A 20,446-nucleotide genomic window follows, 5' to 3' on the forward strand; every position below is an offset into this window, starting at 1 on the left:
CCACTGTGGTTTACAATTTGCAGTATTAACTTGAACCATCCTTCACAGTGTCCCAACACAATTCAGAGCTCTTTAGGGGCATCCAGAGAAATCTCTCATGAATCATTAGCCAAACCATTTTTGAAGTCACTTGTCTGCTCTAACCACTGCCAAGTCTCAGATGAACACACCAATTCCTACACAGTGATTTCAAAGGGGAAACAAATCAGATGAGATAAGCAGGGAAACTCCACAGAGACCTATAATCCCAGATAGATCATCTCTCAGATCTATGCAGTCCCCCTATAGTAGTCCAATTCAAAAATGTAAGAGCACGACAGAGTCAGAGGAAGGCAGCCATCACTAGGCTTGTGTTGCTGCCTTCTCCCTCTCTGAGGAAAGGTTGGAGAAAACCAGAGATGGCCACTCATGGTAACACTTTTCCAGACAAGCTGCCAAGCCAGATGATGCAGATCAGCAAAGAATATTAAATACAGCAAAAGCCCTTCAGGTAATACAAAGTGCATCCCGTGAGGTACTCCCACTCTAACAGCTCAGCTGCCTTGGTGAAGGGCACATTCAGAAGCACAGCAAGTAGAAATTATCTCTGCCACTAACTTTCATAAACTAACTGACCAGCCATAACCCTGGGAGCTCTTAAACAGCTTTGAAGTTGGAATAGTGATGAAGTTAATATAAGTCTCAGTCAAGCACTTACTTTCTTCTCCAGCTCTGCAACTATTGCATCCAGCACTATTTTGTGATGAGCAAACACGAGGAATTTATCTTTCCCACTTTCCAGTAACTCCAGGATGTATTCTCTACATTAAAGAGGAAAAAAACCCAAAGTTCTGAATTATGTGCTGAGAGAATACAGGCTTTGCTCACAACAAATTTAAAAGTTACTGTTCATCCATATACAGAAACCAGGAAACAGGTTAACATAAAAAGTTGCATTAATATGCAAGTAGCACATGAATCCCCTACAAATTAAAAGAACAAAAGTCTGTAGGAAAATTCACTCATTTTCTGGACCACAGATAGACAGTTGCCTGTGTTTATACTTGTGTATGACCAAGAACCACTTGAGATTGTACCCTACTTGAAAAATGACTTCGTAGACCAATCCACTGGAAGTCACCTATACTTACTTGACTATCCCATTCACTCTTCTATATTTCTAACTCCTGCACAGTAATCTGTAGGCAACTATCCTTCCTACGGTTACTTAGAATTGTGTTCATTTTAGAAGAAAAGGCCTCTAAACACATGGCATCAGGATATCCCTAAAGCTGCTTTTCTTCAAATTGACAATTTACCACAGCTTAACAAGCTATATACATCAGCTGTTTTTAGAAACTATGCATATGCATATTAGCCAATGACAAATGAGAGGTAGCAAGACTTCTTTTAAATCAAATTAAACAGGGTTAATTAAATCAAAACATTTGGCATTTGCCATGGACTAATAGCGTAATAGTGTACATATAAATGGGTTCTGCAGTTCAGCTGATATGTAGTAACTCATGAAGTAATCAGGTCAACTATAAACTGGAGCCTGAAAAACACCTAAAAGCCTAAAATTTGTAACTAAGTATAGCGACAGCCATCAGAGCAGATGATAAAAATGTTGTCTTCTCTTTAGAACAGCAAAGCTGTTGCCAAAATCAGCCTTACCAAGTTCTTTGCTAAATACAACACAGCTTAGGTCAGCAGCAACTGGCAGAAAACACCAAGTGGGATTTCCAGCACTATATTAAGATGGATCAGTGCTTTGCAGCCAACTCTCTGGGTTCTGTGATGTTCAGATCCCAGTTATGATAGTATCATTTAGCAAATAAATCCGGGAGAAGAGGGGGACTGCTGGGTTTGAACCAAAACAAATATCAAAATGAACATTCAGTGTAGCAACCAGATGCCAAGACATTACAATTATTTAATACCTCATCCTTATACATCCATTTAACAAATGGCCAGTCATTTCAGTGACTGTGCACAGCAACCCTGTAAAAAAACTGTCATTTAGTGCAAGGCATGGGAGGTGCTGCTGATTATAAGATAGTAGTGATAGCTAGATGGCATTGTACACGATCAGGTTATAACAAATGATATTTTAAATGCTACTAAAACCCCAGAAAATGAGTGGACTATCTCCTATCTCTCAGTGTCTACAGAGTCAAGCAAACACCACTTCACAGTTTTATATTCAGTTCACGCTTGCAACTGAATATAAAAGGAAGAAATTCTAACTGTTCACTAACATAAAAGGAAGAAACTCTTCTAAAGAAATGAGAGCTGGGACTCTGAAGTGCAGTTCTGTGCCAAACAGACGGATTCCGCAGCAAAGTCTGAGACTGTGAAATCACACAGTGCACATTAGCTGGTCCTAACATTCAGAGGGTCACAAGAAGTAAACTGTTGGCATGCTATTAGCATCCTTCTTATTAAAAAGTCATCCAAAATGACCTAACATGACTCCTTTACAGTCCCAGCAGAAAGGCTAAGGATGAAAGGGCATGAAAAGTCACAGAAGGAAATTATTCCCAGGGAGGACAGAGTTCACAGCACATCTATGGGAGAAAACTTTTGTTACTAAGGTCCCATGTAAGCTCTGCAGAGGAGCTAAGAGCTTCAGGAGGGGTTGTGACATCCTTAGAGCACACTAAGACTAAAGCTCAGTCTGTCTCATAAGCTTCTTGGATCAGGGTTTCTGCTGCAGCAGGACTGCAGTGTTTGTTTTCCTCAAATTCTGTTGATACTTTCGGTTTCATTATTTCATCCCTCCTTAAACTGAAATAGGGTCTGAACACCAGGGAACTTGATCCAAGTCCCAAACACCGAGTAATTTCAGATGGTTCAAATGACACTGTTTAGATCCACATCTGGAATGAAATCAGAAGACTCATTCAGTCTAGGAACTCTGAGTGAAGAAAACGTTTAGCGCATTGTAATTAAAATCAATTTTTTTCTTTTGAGCTGACTTGAGGCTATGCTTCATGTCCCTGCACTGTTATCTCTAAGGCACCATTTTCCTGTTCTCAGGGGAAAAATACATTTTACTAGGTAAGAATGAAGCACAGACATGCAGCTTACATGACTGAGTGGATTTTAGCTTCTGCCGTTCTGTTGTAGAAGAGGAGAAGAGCTTCCTTTTCTTGTTGTTTCTGCAGAGAGGAAGATAAATTTATGTGAGTCTCAGAATCGTCTTTTCTTCTTCTTGCTTACAAATCTGGAATGTCTGATGCTGCTAACAAACACTGTGCTAAGAAAAATCAGCCTAAATCACACAATGTGGGGAGTCTTCTATTACCACTCAGTATGGCTGATACACACTCATATTTCTTTGRTCACCTCCCTCCCTACCCCCAACTCAATTCCTACAAGTTGGATGACAAGCATATTACAAATAGAGGTTTAGTTGGGAAAGCATTTCCCGACTAAAATGGCAAGAAACACTCTCAAGTCCTTGTAGATCTGCATTAGAAACATAGGAGCTTAGACATGCATTTGCCATCCATAGAAGAAAAACAAATGTAAGAATACATTCTTCCCATTTTGGGCTACATCTGTGTTCCACAGTGCAGCTCCAACAGGCTTTGTAAGGTGGATGGGATACAAGGCAAGATGGAAGAGTAAGTACAAAGACAAAAGAAGCATAAAAGACAATTACAAAGGGCTAATGAGAGAGAAAAAAAGAGAGAGCAAATAGTATTTGACACAAAGGGACAAAGCAAAGCACTTAAATCAAAAGGGGAGAAAAAAAAGCTGATCTGTTTTGATTGTGCTATATATTCATTTAAAATTGTGCTCTCAACAGCTTTTAGCTGCATGTTCATGTGGGTATAGCTCTGACTTTCCTTGGAACAGGGGATGCTGTTTTCCACTGATGTTTTTAATTCAATGTAAAAGAAAATAGCAAGTTCTCCCAGCCTGAAAAAATGAAGGCACCTGAAATACCAACAGCTCCCCATGAAAATATTTTCTGACTTACACTTGCATATCCTTTGGCTATCTTCTTTGCTGCAGCTGCCAAGACAGCTTTGGTTTTTGCGTTAATGCCTTCAGGAGCCACCACAACCATTTTGCGTTGCTTTGCAGGAAGCTGGGAAAGCACATCTGATTTCAGACGTCGGATCATAATGGACTCTTCCARCAAAACTTTCAGTTCAGTTAAGTTGGATGATCCAGAGTAGTCCCAACCCCATGGCATCTGGCAAAGATCAAAGCACAATTATCAGCGTCAAACTTACAAAAGACTGAGTCTTCTCGTCTGGAGGCAGTCTGACAGTGGAATAAACTTCCAGGAAAGCTGGACAGGGCAAGAACCTGATTATCACTAGGAAATATAGGAAACACTTCCTCTTCAAAAAAACCTTTTCATTCTGAATGGACATGTGCTTAATACTGCCTTCAAAACAAAAACAATTGCCCTGTCTGAAAATAGATTTTAAAGGAAAAGGACTAGAGATGCTAAAAGGCCCAGGGTGGATTTCAATATTATTCTGGATTTACAAAAAGGTGCTCATGGACTATGGGATGGGGGATATGACTTTTGTCTAGCTGCTTCTCTGGAGTTTTATAATACAGCCTGGACAAAAATGGCAACAAGATAGAAGGATATAAATTAATCCCCCCAAAATGGGGAGGTAACGTGCAACTTCCCTTTCTCCTATCTACAGGTATTCAGGGAGGTGCAGAAACCAGAACTGGAGAGAAGGGGAGAAAGGTAGGGATCCCTACAGAGCACTGTGCCAGTGTCCATCCTCACATCACAGAAACGTGTTTCTGCTCTCCACTTCTATATGCGGGCAGGCCTACAGAACTCAGTGCAGTTTTTTAAAAGAGATTTTAAGCAGAAAGAGACAAAAATCTTCTCTCACGCCACGAGGACAAACATCCTCAACCCAAATGCCTTCACAAAGACTTTATACTTGTCTGACATGCTCAGTAAATGCTGGATCAAAACTGACTGCTTTTCACTGCGACCTGTCTCTTGATCTGCTCCCTGACATACTCCATTTCTACTGCTATCGTGTTTGGCTCAGAGGTTTCCAACCCTTGCAAAACATAAATAATTTTTGGCTCCAAATATATCACTCAAAGCATTCTCTCTTCAAAGCATCATCACTTCAAAGCTCCTTCGAACAAACCCTTTATTTATTCCACCTTGAAGCACTCACTTCCATACCTGCCCTACACTCCAAGATTCTTTGCATAGACAGGATACATCTGTTCCATTAATCTTAGTTCATCACTTCTCCTTCTGGTAACCTCACAGCCTAAAACTTCTTCTCCAGGAAAGAATAACTAAGCTGACAACCAGCGGTACTAAAATTGTTACTTTCCCCAACCAAAACACCTCTCAACAACTTGTCTTTGGACAGGAGACCAATGAGGTCTTTTACACTGACTTAAAAGATAAAGGAATAGCTTCTTGCTGAAGTTTCACAAATAAGCATATAAAATAAAACTACAGTAAAACTGAAAAACAAGGATCAAAAAAAGATATCTTCCTCATAGTTCTAATTCTAAGCCTTATTTGCAGTGTCACCAAAAAAAGCCAAAAATACAAGCTTTGGTTTTGGAAATACAATCCAAAGTAACCCTTACACATGCATAAATACACATACATGCTCCTGAACTGCATAAAACAGAAATGTGAGGAGCCTCAGCACCAACTACTTTCATCTGCTGTTCCACTCCTATTACATCATATTAATTGCCAACACAGTTTTAACCTTAAAAATCCTTCATATATTTGTCTTCCCCAAGAGATACCTTCTACAACAGGTAGTTTGAAGTAAAATAGGGAAAAGCTCCAAAACATTCCTATGCCCTCCATCCTGCTGTAGAATGGAGAAGACAAAAAATAATTTATAACAACCAGGGGTTAGGAACATTACTGACTTTATTAACGGATAGTGCTTTGATGGAACAGGAAAGAGACCATGCTCTGAGACACAGAAAGAAGAGGAATCAAATGGGTCACAGACAATTGAGACCTCTCTGGTATTCAAAAGTGAATGTTCCTTCTTCTGACTGAGACATAACAKGAAAATCTGCAATGCTATTCCCATACTGTGCTGGTCGGAACCATGAACAACTTCAGATGCTGGCACCTAGAGCCACCATTGCAAGTCATTTGACTTAATCTATTCCTACACAATTATAGTACCTTCCAGTTATCTGTAGCTGGTTCATTCAAGCTAGAAACAATTCAAACCCTAGATACAAAGCTAGTCTGGGTCCTGCAGAGTTATGAATTTGGCTCTGGAAACAGCAGAATGGTATACAGCTAGAGGAAATAAGCCCATTCGGATCTAAGCCAAGCCCTTGAAAAGCCAGCATGGGTATTACTGCACTGCTTTTCYCTGATCCACGAAAAGCTGACTCAGAACTAGCTGGGCTTATTAGCTCTAGGTATGCTGCATGCAAGTTGACAGTGCTGAGCCACAGTCCCTGTGCCCTTTCTCTGCATTTCTTGAAACTCTGTAGAGTCAACAGATGCACAGAACCAGCTGGGATCTGGTGCTACACCCAGCCTAACAAGCCTTTGCCCACACTGCTCAGTGCTCCAGGTGCTAAGTAGCAGGGCCACTAGGCAGCCGAGCAAAACCTGCTATGGGGTCTGGACCACTCTCCCCGGTGTATCTCATTTTACTCATGCAGCCCACGTTTTTTCCACTTTCCAGTTGCATAATAGACAAATGATACATGTGTTTGTGTCCATGTAGTACAATTCATTTCAGAAGAGTAACATCATCATAACTGAAAGAACAGGGCACAGACAGAGCACATATACTACCTACTGTCATATTAAAAAGTATATAGAGGCACAATACCAACAGTATGTTCCAATTACCGTATTTCTTTTATGGTGACTGCATTGCTGAAGAATTTGCAAACAGGGAACATGCTCGTTCTGGGTTGTGCCTAGCTAGTGATTAAAAAAAGGTTGCTCTTGAAACTATTAAAATATATTTTAGTATATCCTACTGGGGGGGGGGGAGAGAAAAAAAGAGAGGGACGTTTATTTTGCCAAAATACACGTGACTTTGGTCCATAACATTCCAGAACAAATGGATCCAAATGTGATTTTCTTACCAAAGTGTTACAGCATCTTACATGAGTGAGTAAACTTATTACAGTGTTAGCAGAAGCTGCCAAATTCTTACAAATTCAGAGCATGTGCTCATACAGAAATTATTTAATATTTGCCAACATCAACCAGTTTGAAAAACAAATTCACAGCATGTATTTTGAGAAACAGACTCAAGCTATTTTGTAAATAACCAGGTGACATTTCAGTTGCTGCATTTTTAAGAATAGAAATGCTGAGAGGTTGAACTGCAAACTGATAAACTTTTATTTTATATCTTTTCCAATCACATCTGCAAGATATTTGCAGTTTTCTGCCATGAAATCCATTCTTTTCAAATGGAAAGTTATCAGGATTTAGTTTTAAAATGAATGGTTCAGGTTTGTCAGTTTTTATTTAATCTTACAATGCAATCAGATTTATTAATACCAAAACATTTTTACATGGCACCTTTCATCCTGACAGATCTTCAAAAGCTTTACAAAACCTCTCTGATTCTGTGCAATACCGTTCCCTACAGCCACTTTCAGGACAGAGAGAAGAATCTATCTAAATAATGAAAGCAAAAGCACCACAACAGTTCCTCAGAGAGGAAGTAATTCTAACACCATCTCAGGTTAGAGCCATAAAAAGAAATATGAGGGAGATACTACAATCAAAATACCATTTTTATTCACTCTTAGCTGAGTGGATCTATGACAACCCAATATTCAGAAGTCCCTCTTTTTCTCCCCTCTAATCCTAGCCTCATCTCTGCATTTCCAGCAGTTCCTCTTCTCCAAATAACAAAATTACTTCTAAGTTCACTCTATCTTTTACTGACATTAACTGTAGCAAAATGTCCCAAGTGAGCACTGAGAAGACCAGTAACGTTCAACTGCCTGGTAGAGCTGGGTCAAACTGAGAAACAAAAATTGTACTAGCAACCCTGCAGAGGTTTTGAAGGGGAGCTGATACAGACCGTGACCTCCATGCTGACTTTCATTGTAGGCTGAAAACTCATTTATACAGAACACACTGCTACAACCTGGATTGTGCAGAACAATTTTATTTCTTTTATCCAATTCAACATCCTACCTGAGGTCCATATGCCTCGTAATTGAAGCAACAGCCAGTCATGCAGAACTTTACCCTCAAAGAGTTTATGAAACTCCAAACCTATTCAGACTCGCACATTGCAATTCAACCTTTCTTTTTACTGCAGAAAACCAGAGAGATTAAACTGCATCTCTTCATTTCCCTCTAGGAGGCATTCTGGACACTGCTCAGACAGGAATCTTTCAGCAAAGATAATGAAACTCAGTAGAACATGCAGCCCTCTCCCTCCTTCCCTCCCTCCCTCTGAGCTCTTCCTCCATATGATTCCTGCTACGAATGGAGACATAAGAAGTTTCTGTTTTCTGCTGGGAAAGCAGTGCTTTGCTAACATGAATGCTGTCACTTTCTAGAACTAAAGCTCTGTATCTGTGATTCTGCATGCTAAGTGACCTTACTTTGATCAATGGTATCAGTATATCAGTACTAAAGTCAATGAATTGCTCATGTATCTTGCACATCTGGATGTACATAGAATAGCACTAACCAGCTATGAAGGGAAAAGTGGGCACTTAGATGTAGGAAAAAGGGAACTTAGCAACTTCAGATGGGATTATTGTATAAATCTTCTTAATAGAAACTTGGCATGCATTAGCTACCATCAAAGAGGAAACTTGAGAAAACACAACACATAAAACCCCCACAAATAGACACAATTATTTTTTATAGAATACACTGATGATGATCAGGTTTTTTGTAAATATTTTTGAGTGTTTATGTGCTCCTTTGGCATTTCCAGCTATTATTGCAGTGAATTACTGCCTGATCTTATAGAAAACGAGGCACAAGAAGTGAAGTGGCTTACTCAAGAACAAAGTGGAGCAAGCCAAGTTTGTGCACTGAAGGCCCATGCTCACATTGCCAAGCCACTCTGTGCCACATGCTAATCACTACATGCTTGTCCTTGGCGGAGTTAGAGGGCAGGCCAGATTAGAGGGCTCTTGTTCCAAATCAGAACTCGGTTGTGACTTTGGTTCCCTTCTTTGTGTCTATGTAACCAACACAAAAGAACTCAGAGACTCAATGTACAACAGGCAGCAGCAAGAGCTCTGCTCCTAGCAGCATGTGTTCCAATGCACACAGCACTCTTAGAGATGGCAAATCCAACCACAGATGAACTACCCGTGTGTATAGAGCAAAGCAGAGATTTGCCATCATGGCTGCAACTTCTGGCTTCCTGCAAAGCTGAGATCTTGCAATGCCTGGACTCAGTGACTCTGCTAAAACTACAGCAGAGTAGCTGGCAGAGAGAAGAGAAGTTAATATATTTTAAAATTTTGTTGGGGACCATGTTCATGGCCTGAATTGGGAGAGGGTAGAATACAAAGATGGCCTAGAAGTCTTCAATTTTAACCTACCTGGAGGCATAAAATCCAAAATCCTAAGAGACAAAGGCCTTACATTGTTAAACAACTGCTCAAGCAGTCTAGAAACTGTTGTTTTAATCAATTAGCCCAATCCTGCAACTGCTCAAAGGGCCCACAGTGACTTTGCCCATTCAAAACACCCTAGAGGTAAGTTCTTAGAACAGGCTCCTTCCCCCCAGCTATGACCAATTTGTCATGTAGCTTTTTACTTCAGTGTCCTTCCAGGGCAGATTTTGAAAAGAAGCTTAAGTGCCTCCATGTCTCAGGTCCACTGTTTGTTTGCAACACTAAGAGCTTCTCAGGTTGAGAGTTTTCAAAATGTTGTTGTGGAGTGAAAAGGAGACTTTTCACTTTTCTCAAAAAAGAACATGTAACATCAGACAGGGGAAGGAGAGGAAGGAATAGTCTCTGCTTCAGGGAAAACATGCTGTTTGCAGAGCTGCAGTGTCCCTGACTGACACTTCCCCACCATCCCACTGAAGTACCTTCTTGGCATCACAGTAGCGGAGGCCAAAGGAATGGAACTGCGGGAAGAAGGCTGGCTGGACAGCCGCAATCTGTGTGTAGAGCTCAGCGGGCCGCGACATGGCAGGGGTTCCCGAAAGCAAGATCACTCTCCTAGCAGCCTGGGAAAGCAAAAATGGAACATCCTCATCATACAGCTTCTAACATAAGCAGCACCTGCTTAGAAGAAATCCCCTACCCCAAGAAAAAAAAAAAAAACAGAACCATTGCTCAAGCAGCCTAAAGGGAAGAATTTGTCACCTTCCAAAAACACTTCTGGCCTTCACTGTCTAAAGACACTCAAGGACAGTGCTTCAAACTTTTAAGAAGAGGGACAAACTATATTACTTCTTATTCATCATGCACATGCTGGAAGGGAAGGAGACATCTATTTTTATGACACTGCTTTGAGAATTTGTATTTACCCACCAGACATGTTAATATCTTATGCTTGGCTCAAGAATTCATTTGTCATCAAATGTCACTGGAATATGACACACACCCCTCTCAGGTACATCCTCACCTTCAGAATAAGTTCCCTTGTAATAAGCCTGCCACAGCAAGCCATGAACAAACCGTCTTGCTCACAAAAGCAGAAGGGATCTAGAAAAGCAGGATGTTTTTTCTTGCTTTTAGTTTTTTTTCTTTTCAAATTCTACTATCAAGGAAACAAAGACCATGCTGCCTGAAGCAGAGCCAGAAGATGCCCACCTGGCAGCCATGGTGGATACTAGAACATGAGTTAATAAATAAGAATCGTGTAAGAAGATTGTAAACAATGCTTTGTATGGGAGATAGGAAGGAAGGCCGAAAAAAAAAAAAAAGAGAGAGAGATTATCTAAAGTAGGTGCTCCCAAAAATAAGTGGGAAAAGATTACATCATAGTACACAAAAAAGTCCAGGATGTATTTCTGCCCTCTTACCTCCAGTATTATATAATTCTATTATTAGAAGAGAGCTATGAATTTCTACTGCTGTAAATTCACATATAGTAGTTAAATTACACAAGCCTTGTAATTTCCTGCATGGTTTAATGCAGGATCATTAAAATAACAATGAGATTCTTGAGTGACATCTGTACCTACAGCTCATTCACATTTAAATGAAAAAGAAAATGAAATTCTTTTATCATTTCACTGAGATCTACCAGTCACCCAAATCTATTCAGCTGATTCATTCACTCGCCAACCACATCTCATGGAAAAAAGAGTTCACAGATCAGCTACCGGAAATTAATTTCAGGATTCTTTATCAGATATTTATATATAGGCTGTAGTCAAAGTGGGACTTCCCTTCCCCCTCTGTCCAAGCAGATCAGAAGGAGATGTGGTCACCACCAGGATCAGGCAGTTCTCACAATTTTTTTTTTAAAAGCAGTATTTTTATTAAACCAAATAAGAAAAGAGGTCAAAACTTTCCAGGTGTGAGAAGGCAAGTGTTAGTTCACGCAAGACAAAGGTCCCTATGCTGATCAAAAAAGGGACAGGTCACAGAGGCTCAGAAGTTATCAGATCCCGTGAGAGAACAAAATGATAAAGCAGAAATAGGATCAGTTTTTAATATGAAGGTAACAGGAGTAAAACTGAGCAGAGCCTGGACAATATCCGGTGCTTTGCAGAAGTCTTTGAGAAGTTAACTGACACCACCCTGGAAAATCTTTTGAAAGGCAAGACAAGCCAGGTCCCCATTTGCAGAAAACATCTGAATTAAACTTCTTCCTCCTGGACTAGCAGAAGGGCACTGCTAGGGGGAAGAAAAAAAAAAAAAAAGTAAACATGGAGGTTACTTGACTACCTGCTCACACAGAAAGAGTAGACTAAGTTTAGGATGGAGTGATGGAGTAGGAGGGAACAGCACAGCTAGAATTTCAATTGGGAGAGCCAACAGAAAACAGCGACACTGGCATGAAGACAGGCACTGAGAGGCTGTGTATTGCCTCAGCTCCTGCCAGCATCCCCAGTCCTATGAACTGCTACCCCAAGAGTGGAGTGGAGACTCCTGAGAGTCACACCCCCATGAAGATTGATGGCTCTGTTCACAGCACCATGCTCCTCACCATTCCCTGCCTCTGGTCCTAAAAGTCAGGGGGAATTCAGTCTCTGTGGCCCCAATGGGAAAAGCTCCACTTCAACTGAGGCTTTTAAGAGCAGTAAGACTAAAACTGGGCTATGTTAGAGTCATGCAGTTAGAGGAAGACTGAATTCCCAAGGAAAAGAATTCAGTCTAACAACAACACAGACACCTGCTTAGTAGTAAGTGAACGAGTCAGCTCATTTCAAATAACCCTGGATCAAGCTAAAGCAAGCAACATTCACTCACAACTGACCAGGACACGCTAAATGCAATATAAAACTAATTGTGTTGAAATGTCTTATGCCATTTCCAAAGCTCCCCCACCCAGGAGCTACATGAGATCAGGTTGGAACACTGATTCCCCAGTAGTAAAAACAATTAGTCAGGGTCCTTGTTGTTTCCCCTATCCCTAAATAGGCACCGAAAGAGGGAATTATTTATACATTATTTGGATTCTAAACTTGTCCAGCTGCTGCTTCTCTATTCACAAATTATTTTTTTGAAGAGCTAGGGTAATTAACCACTGCAAGAATTTAACAAGGGTGTCTTCTATAATTAACCATTTTAAAAATCAAGATGTGAAGTTAAAACAAAAAACAAAACAAAACAAAAAATCTGACAGACACTAGCTCCACAAGAGCTGTGAATAACTCGAAAAAGAAACTAATTCCAGAAAAATCCTATGGAACATAGGTGGTCTGACTAGTTATTCCAGTGGTCCTTTTCAGTCTTAAAAATCCATGAAAGAAAGGAGCCCAAGAAAGTAAAACACTTCTAGGGAGACAAGGTTCCAAGTGTTGAAGACTTATTTGAATCCTGGATGAAAGAGACGGGTTTGGATCACATTCCTTTTGCTAGTGGCAACTCATTTTGAATAGATGCCAACAAAGATTTGCTCCTGCAGAGAAATCTCTGTTGATCACTGCTTATTCTTGTTTCCTCCTGAACCTTCTGTGGTGTCAGAAGTGACAGTTTACCCTCTTTCTTCCAAGGTTTGTAACAACAATATGGAACAGCAGCTGCAGAAAATAAGATCTCAGTGACCAGCAAGGACTTTCTAGCAAGAGCTGATCTGTCATCAACTGTTACATATTTCCACATAGAACTAACAGCAGCTCCCCGTTAGCATTTAGGCATGAAGTGTCATCTTCCCCAACAGCATACCTCTCCCTCATGTATCCCTGTGACTGTTCTTGCAGCTACTTTCTTGGGAGAGTACTTAAGAGAACTCAGACGATGATTTGATTACTGGAGACCTGTTTTGTAGCCCTCATTTACAGAGCAATGCAAGACAATTGTGGCATTGTAGCACTATATTTGCACACGCAATACATCAGCCAGACTTAATTCCCCAGCTGTGACAACATTTACAAAAGACACTTTTGAAAGTCAAAGAATAATTTATGAGGTGGTAACCCCCTAGTGACACTTACTTTAAGGTTAAAACCCAGCACCCAACTGATTCCAGGCGAGTGTGTGTGGGGGGGGAGTTATGCCACAAAGAAATAATTGAACATGCAAAGAGCCTCATTAACATACAATGACTCTCTCTGTTTTAAATGAATTTCACAGCATGAGCTCTGCCATATGCTAACAGACTGACACACTTATTTAAAAAAGCATGGCTGGTTCAGGAGGAACAATTACTTGTGTCCCCAATTTTTGCTTACTCTGTCATTTTGAACTGCTTAGCATAAGAAGAACACACTATCCTGACAGATGAAAAATTTGAGAGTGACCGTTAAATAACAGAGAATCACTTGATGAAATGTAAGATTTGATAAAGGGAAGGGGTTGCAGCTGTTTTGGAAAGTCCATTTCTGCACTTGGGTGAGATAGTAACCTGCATTTCATAGCATGACCCTACAGTGGGCATGCCAAAAATATAAACATCTTTTTCATTTCTTAAGCAACACTCAAACACAGAATGTGTGTCCAATGGTGATGATCACCTACAACTGGAGTAAGCTATATGACTTCCCTACTTCAAGAAGGAAGGGAAATTGGAAATTGAGAAGAGAGCTAAAGATGCAACAGAGGCCTTGAGGGCCCACAGCTTCTCTGATTTCAGGACAAAGTTCCTTCTCTCAGTGGGTGACAATGAGCAAAGGCTTCTTTATCCAGTCCCTATGGAATTTTAATGCCTAAAAACAGCAGCTATTTGTTTTGCACAAAAGGGAAAGGGAGACATTTCTGTTTCCTCTTCACCTTCAGCATTGACCTATTTCCCTCTATTATTTTTGAGCATCTCTTTATTAAAACAAGCATGTTCAAAGAGTATCCAATTCCAGTTACACAATGTATTTGGACTTCCATAATAGAAAGAGAGACCCTTAACCCTGCACACGTCAGGACACGCATCATGCTATTTACCTGAACAGCAGCTCAAAAGGAATGCTCACATGAGTAATATTACCCAAATGCTGTGGAACAAAGCTCATACAGAGTACAATGGAAAAAAGTCCATTTTATGTCACTGGAACCTTTGATTAGGTAATACTTTTATTTCTCAGTTTCTAACCCAGTTTTTCACTATAAACTTACTATAAGGCTTCCAAAATCTCATCCATGTTCCATTGGGACATTCCCCAGTTTCCATTGCCTTGTGATACTCCATGCAATTACAGAAGAACAAAGACCACGCAGCATTTTGGCTGGTCAAAGGATGTAGAATCCTTTTCACCCAAGTCCCCAGGATACCCCTCCACAGATCAGTGGAAAACTTAAACTTTGTTGTTTCTTCTTCATCTACTTCCCCTGGGGCTTTGCTGTTTTCTGAATACTGGTAGCACACATAATCCCTCTCCAATGCTCATGTCTGTGGGCCAGTCTAACCTTGGAGGAAAAAACAAAACTTGTACAAAAGCTGGAACACCACGACATCTTTTTGCCTCAGAGAGGGACGTGTAGGGCAGAGGCATAGGGAACAACTAGTACTGAGAGCAAGCCCAAGAGAACGTAGTTCCAATTATGAGACTGAAAAAAAACAGCAAGGTGACAAGTAGGTCCTATTATTGATTGTCACACCTCTGGATTAGGGGTAGAGACAAGCCAGGCCTGACAATGGCAGCTCAGCTAAAGCCCAGCAACATGAGGCTATCCTCACTTTGACATGAATGAAAACAAGAAGAAAGGACCCCTCAACACAGTAACTTCTTTCCCCCTTGAGTACTATCAGAGATGCTGAAGCTGGGGACAGATCTCACACAGCTGTTGGCACAGACTGGTCGGCATGAAAGCTGGCTGAGTTTGAAAGCAGGATTTTTGCCACATGCCAAGACATCAAAGGACTGTTTTCTACTACAGCTTTCAATCCATCCACCTCCATATTTYTGGAGGGATGCACACAGGCTATGTACAAACTCCACCACCTGACTCGGCATAGGCAGATGAAGCATTCTCCTCCATATACAAGTCGGCACACCCACAAGTTTGCACATCCACAGGGAACTTGAAGGCAATAAGAAATCTTGCTGCTGCTATCTCAGATCACTCTACTGCACTGTTTGGGTAATGGTTAGTTCCTCCCCCCAAGTTTTGGTCAATAAAAATAATTGGGCACAACACATCTATATGCTTATTCTAAAGTGACGGTAATTTAGGGCAAGCTACCAAGTAGGGAACATGGCACCGCATACACACAGCCGTTATACAGACACATTAAAAAGTCTTTCTGATCACACTTCCCACTGTCCTCAGGCAAAACTTTCCCAAATCTCTGTCAGGTTAGCAGCAAAATCTGTCATAAAAAACATTGAGTGCTACGCAGAGGAAAAAAAAGTTTGTTTTTTTGTTAAATATAAACAAAACGTCTAAGAGTTCCCAACTGACAGACTTAGACCACGTGTTTAACACGTGGCTCTGCTTGACAATGCCATACTGCACTTGCTCCACAATATACACAAGACAGCAGGAAAAGATGAATTATAACTGAGGGGTTAAAAATATCATTTCATTTTGAAAAATTATCAATGTCTTCAGATATTAAAGATTAAAGTTAGGCTTAAAATGCTGTAATCATGGGCTAAATATTTCAGTGATGGAAATTCAGCTTGGCTTTTTAGCAAGGCAGATTCAAAATTAATAAGCAAGTTAAGTCATCTTTATTATGAATTTATTGATTTAATCTGATAATTATGCAGTTCTGTCTAGACATCCATAACATTTCTTATATTTCAGTTAATATTCAAGTGGAGAAGCCACAGGAGCAGATTCTACCAAGATAAAAAGAGCCCATTAAGTACCAATGAAAGAGACACTATCAGGCTCAAACATTTCAATTTAGACCTGGCCAGTGTTGTTATGGACTCACAAATCTTTGTAGCAACTAAGGACCAGAGATCACATTTCTTAGGGTTTTTTCTTTTGTTTCTCTCCCCATAAGCAGTTCAAGGCTAAGCTTTCATGCTCAGAAAACACATCACTACCTGCCATTCTAGAAAGCTACTGAAGCATCCCATGTGACATTTGGGTAGAGTTAAGGGGTGTCTCACAAAACTTGCATTACAGCAACCAAGGAGGCTTGAAGCCAGTAAGACCAGAGTCTTGAGTTGGCTCTGAATCTCCTAAGGCCTGGAGAGGATCAGGGCATAACAATGGCTTGATCAACCCCCCCCCCCCCAAAAGTCTTAATTTCACGTGCATGGCTTTTATCAGTGAGGACCTGGAAAAATCAGAGCTCCTGTGACTTTAACCCCTTTAGGCACCTAACTTAACTTTCATTTCTTTAGGAGGTTGGGAACCTCACAGGAAGTACAACTAACTATGGCAATTTAAGAAAGTTTAAAGCAGATTAAGGCCAGCAACAGTTAAAAGTGGCAATGCCTGGAAGGTAGACACAGCTTGAGTCAGCTCTAGGGCACTGGTTACAGCATTGACATAGCTTCACATTGCAACCTTAAGGTAGGCACGTTGCTTCTGGCACATCAGGCCCTACTGAAGGGCTTGCCTTAGGACACAGCCTTATCTGGTATATTCTGAGCTCCTACCCTGTGCTCCTCTGTACTGCTCTAGTCCTTTTAATGAAAGAAAAGCAGAAGCAAGAATATTATCCTCAGGTCTCAAGCTTTTAGCAACAATTAACAGCAGCACATTTATCAATTGCTCTTATTCAACAATCTCAAAGTATCTTGTAAAATACTGAAATGCTCCCATTTTTACTATATTGACTATTTACTATACTGTCGCACTGCCTTGCTAACTTGATACAGATGACACAGTACAGTTGTTAAATCTAACATTCAAGTAATGAAAACTCCTCATATCTTSGCTGTTCTTTCATATAAGAAAAGATTGCTGTGATGCCCTGTGYCAGTAGTGAGCACTACATCACTAGTAGTTGAGGACAAACCTGCCAAATGGCCTAGTTTCCTGGACATCTAATAGCAAATGCTCTTAAAAGGTTCCAGTCCTTTCCTACTGCATGCTTTTTACAGGTGAGAAAATGCATGGCGCAAACATGAAACTCTTAACACTTTCAAGAGACTGAAATTCAGTTTCAGAAGCATCAGCTGTCAATTCTGTATGACCAGTGATGTGACAGTAAAAAAACTGTAAATTCTCACTAGGTTCATAAAGGTGATTAACCTCCAYTAAATAGGATCCCATCCTTTACTCTCTTATATCTTGTAGCCCGCAAATAATTTTGGCAAGATGATTCTTACAAAACTACACGTAGAAAACAATGAGGCCACTTTCTGAGCATTCTGCAGYGAGATGAAGTTGCTACTTTCCACTGTTTTAGGACATATATCCCTGGTATTGTACTTCAAATTGCTCATAAAATTGGGCCTCCTACTCAGTTTCCAAACATTAGAAGCCTGAAGCATTTCCAAAGCCAACAGAGGACAAGCATCAGGCCTTTAAATAGAATGATGAAGTTATCATTACAAAGACAACAACCTTTGGCTTACCATTAACAATCTCCCAAATAAAAGTTGGTTGTTATAAAGCCATCACAGATCTTCTCTTTTAAGCACACTTACTGTCATTTGCTGAAAAAGAACTGGATTTATCTTGTTCTAAGGTACAAAATCTGCTGTGTCTAGAAACTAGAGGTAACTTTAATCTGCCAGAGACTACCAAGGGGACAGTCTGATTCTTTGATCCTCAGATGTCAGGCAGATATTAAAATTTTTTACGTTTCTCCCACCATCACATACTTCAATATCACCTCCCTTCTGTGGGCCACTTGTCTTGCTGCCCSCACTTCCTCCCTCAGTGCTGTACATTTAGGCAGCAGGAGCACTCCTGAACCCCAGCCACACATGTACATTGGAAGCTTGCAGTAACACAGCAGAGCCCAAGCCCAAAGCCACAGAAGGAACCCAGGTACTTTGATATACAGCAGCAATTTGAGGGCCACGAAGTACTGCATATAATTGATGATGATTACTTACTTTAAATAAGCTGCACTGATACTACTATATTGTTTGTACTCTCCATGAATACATTCAGTGAGTTTTGGCATTTCCTTTTCCCCAGGGGAAACTGAATTCCCAGCACCATAAAACAAGTCAGTGGCAGTATCAGGATTAGATCAAAGGAGCTTCTGGATCTCTTTTGTTGGGCCTCACTATCAAACATTCGTATGGAAAGAGGCAGCTAAGCCAGAAACAAATTCTACTCTTTGATCAATAGTGCTRCTTGGATTTTCAGTGGCACAACAGCAGATGTGAGCTGCTGACACCTAAACCTGGTGTACAGAGCCTTTAGAAATGAACTGCTGAAGGTCTGGCACACAGCACACGCACCTTGAGAAGAGGCATGGCAGCTCGGCATCGTGCAGTTTTTACGTTCTTTAGGAAATGAGATTCATCCTGAAACAAAACAGGCACAAAAATGAAGAGAATTCTGAGCCACAGTCCAGCTCCTGGATAAAGAACAAATTCCCAGCATCCTTGTCTATCTAATATTACAAGGCTATCATCATAGAGGAGGTTTCAAGCGCTGGGATGGTCACATCAAATTCTAAACATGAAGACAGCAAGGGGAGCAGCAGACTTCCTGCACTAAAATCCACAGCTGCGAGCAAATGGAATGGAAATCAAACCTTAAAGTCATGAATCTCAAACAATCACAGCAAGTGAGTAGAGGGGGGAGGAGAGGGGAGGAGAAAGAAAAACACTGTTTCCACCACTGATATTCATTTGCCACTATGTGACCTTTAAATGCAGCAAACACAGGAGGCCTACACACTGCCACTTCCCTAAATGAAAGGGTTAATGAAAAACACAAGGAAAAGAGAAATCTAATTAGGATCCAACTGTTTTGCTGATAGGGCTCACCAGGTGGATAATAACCTCCTACTTGGGACATCACCCCCAAATAGGCTCCATTTCTACTGCTGTAGCTAGGCAGAACTTAGACACAAAAGTAATCGGCACCCTCCAAGGGTACATTCTCATCTTGCCACGTGTGGATGAGCAAGCAACCATGCATGCAAGACAGTGCAACTGCTTAGCCTCCCAGGCACAGCTTTCTCCCTCCCACTTAACAAAGAAGCTACATTAATGGCCCCAGCAGCAAAAGAAGATTGGAAGAAAAAGCAAGGAAGCACAACACTAGGACTATTCTCATCTGTAAAAACTGGGTCCAAATCTGAACATACAAACACACGGAGGGAACATCTGTCAGCTCAGGGCTGGTTAAAGGTACCAGAGCAACAGTCCAAGAGCCCAAGCCTCTCCACCCCAAACAGCAGCACACACAAAGCAACAGTCTGCATTTCCACCCTCCTGACAGAGTGTCTTGGGAGTGGGTGGGGAAAACCAATCCCCTCATGAGAAGTTTGGTCTCCAGGGTCACCTCTATTCCCATCTTCCCAGTTGCTGCTGATAAACAAAAGGGCTATTAAGTTCCAGTTGTCATAATTTTGGGGACAGGTGCATCTGTTTGCTGAAAACCAGGCTGAGAACATTGAACGCTCACAAGCAACTATGTCGACACTTTTGGTCTCTATTGATCCAAGCTGGATTTGAAACACTAGATGTCTTGAATTTTTGCTGATATCCAGAAAAATGCCTATTGCCATGGCTCCTAAAAAAGGTTTTAAATGGATTTTGAAGTCATTTATAAAAGAAGTGATAGAAAAGATCAAAGAAAGTTTAATGCACATTTTCAGTGAAACACAAGCAAAAGGAGATTTTGATGCTTTACCCACACACACTTGGTGTTGAGGGGTTATCTGGTTTACTGGAAAAACACTGAAACCAGTCTGAAGTGTGATTCCCTCAAACAGATAAAACTCCAAGACTATTATACTGACACTCCACATGGAGCACCCTGTTCTCCAGCCAAAGGACATGCCCAGACAYGAGGAAATTGGAAG

The 20,446-nt window shown here is 40.8% G+C and overlaps 1 protein-coding gene across 6 annotated transcripts in view; it reads right to left on the reverse strand.

Annotated features, from left to right (window-relative positions):
- The window catches only part of SMARCAL1 (SWI/SNF related, matrix associated, actin dependent regulator of chromatin, subfamily a like 1), a 41,767-nt gene that overhangs the window by 4,525 nt on the left and 16,796 nt on the right, over positions 1 to 20,446 (reverse strand). For 4 of the 6 annotated variants that reach the window (XM_026078064.1, XM_026078065.1, XM_026078066.1 and 1 more), the window contains 5 exons: positions 18,870 to 18,935; positions 10,026 to 10,166; positions 3,971 to 4,189; positions 3,073 to 3,143; positions 698 to 800 (listed from right to left, as the gene is read on the reverse strand). In XM_026078064.1, the coding sequence (XP_025933849.1) occupies positions 698 to 800; positions 3,073 to 3,143; positions 3,971 to 4,189; positions 10,026 to 10,166; positions 18,870 to 18,935 (600 nt within the window). The remainder of the gene's footprint in view (positions 1 to 697; positions 801 to 3,072; positions 3,144 to 3,970; positions 4,190 to 10,025; positions 10,167 to 18,869; positions 18,936 to 20,446) is intronic. The other 2 variants (XM_026078067.1, XM_026078068.1) reach the window with 2 other exon arrangements.

The sequence above is a fragment of the Apteryx rowi genome, unplaced genomic scaffold, assembly GCF_003343035.1.
Source record: "Apteryx rowi isolate R43461 unplaced genomic scaffold, aptRow1 scaffold_47, whole genome shotgun sequence".
In the NCBI taxonomy this organism is placed as follows: Eukaryota; Metazoa; Chordata; class Aves; order Apterygiformes; family Apterygidae; genus Apteryx; species Apteryx rowi.